Below are 7,756 nucleotides of genomic sequence, written 5' to 3' on the forward strand. Positions count from 1 at the left end.
TGGATAATATATCTGCCAAAGACATTTTTCACTTGATAATATATCTACCAAAGACATTTTTCACTGGATAATATATCTACCAAAGATATTTTTCACTTGATAATATATCTACCAAAGACATTTTTCACTTGATAATATATCTACCAAAGACATTTTTCACTGGATAATATATCTACCAAAGATATTTTTCACTTGATAATATATCTACCAAAGACATTTTTCACTGGATAATATATCTGCCAAAGACATTTTTCACTGGATAATATATCTGCCAAAGATATTTTTCACTTGATAATATATCTACCAAAGACATTTTTCACTGGATAATATATCTGCCAAAGACATTTTTCACTTGATAATATATCTGCCAAAGATATTTTTCACTTAATAACCAAGGAATATTTCAATTAATTGCCAATTAACAATAGAATATTTCATATAACGATACTTTAATTATTGAAATAAACATCCAAACACTTGAAAATTCTAAATTCTGTAGCCCACATTAAAAAAATCTGAAATAACGAAAAGTTTGAATGTAAATCCACAGAATTGTGATGCTGAACAATGGATATCAAATTACCTTGTACATAAACAATAATAATAACAATAACAACAAATAAACATATATCTCTCACAAAATAAACAAAATAATTATATTGTATAAACAATTTGTTTTCAATATAATTACCAATATATTGACATATGTATTGGCATGTGATCTATAAATTGACACATGTACTGACATTTGACCTATAAATTGACATATGTATTGGCATGTGATCTGTAAATTGACACATGTACTGACATGTGACCTATAAATTGAAACTGGTATGTTACTTATAAATCGACATATGTACTGACATGTGACCTGTAAATTGACACTGGCATGTTACTTATAAATCGACATATGTACTGACATGTGACCTATAAATTGACACTGGCATGTTACTTATAAATCGACATATGTACTGACATGTGACCTGTAAATTGACACTGGCATGTTACTTATAAATCGACATATGTACTGACATGTGACCTATAAATTGACACTGGCATGTTACTTATAAATCGACATATGTACTGACATGTGACCTATAAATTGACATATGTACTGGCATGTTTACTTATAAATTGACATATGTACTGGCATGTTTACTTATAAATTGACACATGTACTGACAAGTGATCTATAAATTGATACATGTAATGACATGTGACTTATAAATTGACATATGTATTGGCATGTGATCTATAAATTGACATATGTACTGACTTGTGACCTATAAATTGACATAAAAATTGGCATATTATCCATATAATTGACATACGTATATGTAATGATCTAAAATGGAATTTGTGACCCAGATCTGGCCTTTCATTTGGATATATTGTGACCTACTAACAAAATGCAAATGTATTTTCTAATCAAATACTATTTAGATAATTCTGCCATACACACCAAATTTTATCATTCACAATACTAATTATAATACAAGATGAAGAAATTTTGGCATAGATTGCACTAACATAATAAGGAAATCATACATCTGTAAGAAGTGACAAATATCATACTTGCATAACTGTCCATTACTTTATTGAATGCCAGGTAACCTTGAAAGTAACCAAGGCTACAATATCCACATAATCAACTATGTAACCAAAGATACCCATGGCTGCAAAGTAACTCCTATTAACCAAGTAACAAGGTTACCAAGTAACCAAGATTTACCAAGTAACCCTGATTAACTAAGTAACCATGACTACCTTGTAGCTATCCATTAAGCTTTACAAAGTAACCAGGGCTACCAATTAAACCTAATTAACCAAGTTACCATGGCTACCTATCAGTCTTAACCTTTATAATCCATTGTGCATGTGGATTAGTTCTATAAATAGATAACATGTGAGCTCTTGGTTCTATACAGCGTTCCCCTGAAAAGAAAGTAGAAGAAAATATAAAGTTTCCAAACTAACACAGATTGTCTCTAAAAACTTTCAAGTAATGCAGTGATTAATTAGGGGAACTTTGTTGAATAGTCACCCATTACAACTGTTAAGGGATCTTGAAAGTGCAGTGAAGACACTCTAAAAACACTCAACTTTTCACTTTGCTTCGATTCGTAAGACGCAATTTAAGGATGAAACAAACGCTAACTGTCCACAGACTCTTCAGACACGAAATGGAGGTAGGAAATCAAAAGCTCATCTTCCACTGTCAATATGTGTTCAAGAAATAAGATCCATCATCAGTCAGCTGGATAAAACAAAAAGCATGACACTTACCTATATTTCCTCCCACTTCATACAGATAGGCATTGTCTTCTGCAAACTGAGCGTTGTCAGGGTTACGGAAAGTTGAGCCAGGTTGACTCTGACCGTTTGTATGATCACTGAAATATAGAGGAACAATAATACAAGAAGAAAAACCAACATCCAACAAAGCCTATTTCAGTAGACAACTTCCATAAGATTGCATCAAGAATTGCTTAATGAGTCATTGGGACACTCCAAAAGAGATGCAGACGTGGCATCAGATCTTCTTGAAAATGTCCATGTCAGCTATTAGCTAAACAGTAGACCACCTACTGGCATGTAAAGCCCAACAGGCTTTCCAAAATTCCCATGTGGTCAAAGATTTTGGAATTAAACTTACCTATTTGAGTCGTTGTGTGACCCAGTAGCTCTTTTAAACCTAGCCACCACGTCTGAGGCAGACATCTTGTCATCTAGCTGGATCAAAGCTGAACTCTTGGTTAAAAGGGGTGCCTGCACCCTGATCACGCCATCCTGGGGTTCTGGCTGAAAACAGAGGGTACAAATGGTTATAATGTGTGTTCTTCTGAAGACCTTCACGGTTTCCTTTGGTAAGTACACCACCAGTATTAGGTCTTTATCTCACATTTGAATGCCAACAGCTGAACAAGTCATATGAAGTGTCAGCATCTTCAATCTTCATATGCCAGTTCATCAACTATCCTTAAAGGGATAAGTACCAGATCCAAACAACAGATTGAGATCCTGAAGCTGTTGAAGATTCAAAGATTCAATAGATGCTGAGGATTCTTAAAATTCCAAAGATGCTAAGGATTCTGAAGCTCCTGAAAATTCTGAAGACTCCAAAGATGCTAAAGATCCTGAGGATTCTGACGATGCTAAGGTCAGTGAAGATGAAGAACAAGCACCTTACCTCCTGAGATTTTTTATAAACTTCACTCTTATCTTTTCTTCTAAATAAAATCTGAAAAGAAAGACATTTAAGTGAAGACTAAGCTTTTTTTTGAAAAAAGTTAAGCATGCCCCCACAAACCACAAACATTTGGCATGGGAGGGTTGATTTTTTCATCCAGAAAAGGTGCATTTTATTCCCAGATTTTTACCAAATTTACTTATGTGTAAGTAAGGGCGCTCATTACACACATTTACTAGTGCAGTTGAGTTATTTGATTGACATGTTTTGACTTATTTGATGGACATGTTTTGACTTATTTGATAGACATGTTTTGAGTTATTTGATGGACATGTTTTGAGTTATTTGATTGACATGTTTTGACTTATTTGACTGACATGTTTTGAGTTATTTGATTGACTTATTTGATGGACATGTTTTGAGTTATTTGATTGACATGTTTTGAGTTATTTGATTGACATGTTTTGAGTTATTTGACTGACATGTTTTGAGTTATTTGATTGACATGTTTTGACTTATTTGATTGACATGTTTTGAGTTATTTGATGGACATGTTTTGAGTTATTTGATGACATGTTTTGACTTATTTGATTGACATGTTTTGACTTATTAAATTGAAATGTTTTGAGTTATTTGATTGACATGTTTTGAGTTATTTGATTGACATGTTTTGACTTATTTGACTGACATGTTTTGAGTTATTTGATTGACATGTTTTGACTTATTTGATAGACATGTTTTGACTTATTTGATGGACATGTTTTGACTTATTTGACTGACATGTTTTGAGTTATTTGATTGACATGTTTTGGGTTATTTGACTGACATGTTTTGAGTTATTTGACTGACATGTTTTGACTTATTTGACTGACATGTTTTGAGTTATTTGATGGACATGTTTTGAGTTATTTGATGGACATGTTTTGACTTATTTGACTGACATGTTTTGAGTTATTTGATTGACATGTTTTGACTTATTTGACTGACATGTTTTGAGTTATTTGATTGACATGTTTTGACTTATTAATTACAAGGTACAAGACTTCAACATACCCTTTTATCTCTGGTTTTCCGTCTCTGATCAACTTCATACTGATGTCTGATCTGGGTGATGAAGGAAGAGGGAATCTGTGGAAAGAGAAGACAAGCGCATCGTTAACTTATAATCCTGAGTACAATATGCACTGTTGTTTAATACACAACTCTTTCTAAGGATTAATGACAAAAGGATGCTCTGCTTCATTTACCAACTGTTGAGGGATCATGCACAGCCTGTAGTACACAAAGGCCTTGGTTTGATGTCCTATCCAAACAACTAGACACATTTTCTCTCTGACAAGCATCATTGACAAGGGGAAACCAGGTTGAAAAATCAAAAGATATCATTGTGACCTATGCTTGGATTGAACCCCTGACCCCTAGGATAGCAATCAAGAGCCACAGCTGTTCTCAGTTTTTACTTTGAGATCTAAAAGTGGAATCACGAAGCCCATCATATTCCAAATTAAACTTACATTCCATAAATGGTCCTGATAGTTTATCAAGAATGTGATGATCTTGGAGGTTCCTGCAGCTCTGTTTAGTTCAACCTCTTGGACCGTTTTAATCTTACGACTGGAAGGTACCAGGAACAGATTTGGAGCCATGATCATAGCAACATTGGTCAGTCCCATTTTGTTCTCGTTACTGTGGGCAACCACATTTCTTAGGAACATAATTAGTAACTGAAATGCAAAATTCAAAGTTGTAATGAAATTAATCAAAGTATAGGTCAGCACTGAAATTCTCTGAAATAAGACATTACTTATCCATAAAATATGCATAAATATGTCCATCAAATATGTCAAAACATGTCAAAGTCAAATAAGTCAAAATATGTTCATCAAGTAAATCAAAAACATGTCAATAAAATTAGTCAAAATAAATCCATCAAAAAAATCAAGAACATGTCAATCAAATAACTCAAAACATGTCAATCAAATAACTCAAAACATGTCAATCAAATAACTCAAAACATGTCCATCAAATAACTCAAAACATGTCCATCAAATAACTCAAAACATGTCAATCAAATAAGTCAAAATATGTCAATCAAATAACTCAAAACATGTCAATCAAAAAAGTTAAAACATGTCAATTAAATAAGTCAAAATATGTCAATCAAATGAGTCAAAACATGTCTATCAAATGTGTCCAAACAAAAGAAAACTATACCTTTAATGTGTCTCTGTGACAATCTGGCAGTAACAATATCAATAAATTGAGGGCATATAACTGTTCTAATGTGGATTTCAGATCTACAAAACAAAGTAATAAATGGCACAAATTGCAATATAGATATTGTTGATCTAGTGTATGTCTCATCCCTTAGTCTCCAAAGAACCAACGGCAATAAAAGGATAACAACATGGGTTCACAATAAAGGATCCTTTCTACCAGCTGGTCCTAAGCCAAATCTCTTGGCATTGATCTTTCTACCAGCTGTTCCTAAGCCAAACTGCATTGATCTTTCCCTGATGTACAATAAGAATTACTTACTGGATACTTGAGGAAAAGGCGTCAATATAATCATATGTTAACAATGGAACTGGTAACTCTCGCAGGAACTGTTTCATGATGGCGGCAACATCATTGGGTAACATCTCATCCCAGTTAAAATGACCAGAGTAAAACTTCTCGTTCAATTCTTGACGAAGTTGCTGAAAGGGATTCACAAAAAGATGTGACAAACCTCATCTTGATAAGCTGAAGGTGTACGAGTTGAAACAACAACTAACCCTTGATTCACCAGGGCAATATTCTGGTCACTAATTTAGCCAAGGTTTTACTTCTCAATCAAGGGCCCTATACTAGTGAATATATTGTACAATCCACACTACTTTTTTACCCTCCAGTAAATCTGTAAAAATCTGTGTCACCTTGAATAATGTGCACCCTGGTTTGCAGTATTTTAATGTAGATTACCTTGACTCTATTTACAGCCCCTGGAACTCGTAAAATACCTTCTGTAGTTAATCCTATTTTTTCCAGGTGACTTATCAACTGAAAATAATCAAAGAACATATAATAATGAATTAACAAATGTAAAAATAAATAAAAATTATGGAATAAATAAAATAGAAAATGAATAAATGAATAATAAATAAATGAATAAATGAATAAATGAATAAATGAATAAATGAATAAATGAATGAATGAATGAATGAATAAATGAATAATTGAATAGGAACTGACCTTAGTAAATATAAGAGGAACCTGAGTCTGATAGCCTTTCTTCTGATCCTGTTCTACCAGAGTGTGTAGGGGAACTCCAAATAAACCATGATCTAAAGCACAAATTATATATTAAACACTACAAATTGTTCTCATAAAAAAGTCCAACAATATCAAAATATATCCAAAAAACTGTTGAATATTGCAAAGACTTTAAACAGTATTAGAATATGTCTAACAAATTCAAAATATGTCAAATAATCACAAAATATCATAAACAACCTTACAATGTCATAATATGCCAAATATGTCAACAATATGTCAACAATATGTCAAATACTATTCAGATATGTCAAACAATGTCATTTTATGCCAAACAATGTCAAAAAACTTAAGAGAATTTAAAAGCATGTAATATGATAGTAGACCAAGAGATTTCTAACTTAATTTTTGTTACCTTTGGACTTGATTTTTCGTTTGGATTTAGTATAGACTATATTACAGGAATCAAATAACGCTGAAAGTTCTATTAACGCCAGAGATCTGATTCGTACCATGTCCTCTGAGCTGACATCACCTATCTTTATTACCCCTCCTTTATCATTCTTTGTCTCAAATACCTGGAAGTCAACTAATTACTATTAAAAGGAATATTTTCTCTTAAAGAGGAAGTATGCTCCAGCTTAAAAAAAAATAAAAAAATAAATAATGAAGATCCTTTCACAAAGATTTTTCATTTTTTAATTTGTCAAAATCATTCTTTATATTTTGAATTCTTTTTACAGATTCACCCTTACCCATGGGCTTGTTAAATATCATTTTAGTTCTTTAAAATACTTACAGGTAGATGGTGGCCTACTTTTTGTTGTGTCTGAAAAATAATTAAATCAATTCAACAAATCTATAAATGGGTACAGATCTTTGGAGGAAAATCAATGCCAAAAGGTTCGACCAAGGAAAAGGAGTTAAGAATACTTAAGTGTCATCCTTTATAAAATATAGAAGTTTCCTATTGAAAACAAACAGACTTACTGGTACTTCTCGGATATGAAAATCTATAGTAATATCACTATCAGATATAGCTGGTAATGCCGGACCTCCAAAACCATCTCTATAGCTCTTCTTTTTACCTTGGGTTAACTTGGCTTTAAAGCTTATTCCCTGAACACCTGAAATTTGCACAAAAAGGTGGATTACACCATACTGCATCTTGGGATAAAGAGATGAGGAAGTTGCATATCGGCTACTCTGGTTCAGTTTTTAGCTAGTGAGATATCTTTAAAGCATTAGCTATAGTCAGCTCGTTGGACAAGGGTAAGCCTCCACAGTAAGCCAACTCGAAGTTGAGGACAA

The 7,756-nt window shown here is 32.7% G+C and overlaps 1 protein-coding gene across 1 annotated transcript; it reads right to left on the reverse strand.

Moving 5' to 3' along the window:
* Nucleotides 1–1,840: 1,840 nt before the first annotated feature.
* LOTGIDRAFT_138035 (hypothetical protein) lies at nucleotides 1,841–7,020 on the reverse strand (the record flags this gene model as incomplete). The annotated part of the gene is made up of 10 exons (XM_009048433.1): nucleotides 1,841–1,935; nucleotides 2,287–2,372; nucleotides 2,678–2,862; nucleotides 4,244–4,318; nucleotides 4,705–4,914; nucleotides 5,405–5,487; nucleotides 5,736–5,889; nucleotides 6,155–6,232; nucleotides 6,425–6,516; nucleotides 6,861–7,020. Coding segments are annotated over 10 exons (1,218 nt in total), but the record flags the coding sequence as incomplete, so codon positions are not given.
* Between the last annotated feature and the right edge of the window lie 736 nt (nucleotides 7,021–7,756).

This window comes from Lottia gigantea (genome assembly GCF_000327385.1).
Source record: "Lottia gigantea unplaced genomic scaffold LOTGIsca_121, whole genome shotgun sequence".
NCBI lineage: Eukaryota > Metazoa > Mollusca > Gastropoda > Lottiidae > Lottia > Lottia gigantea.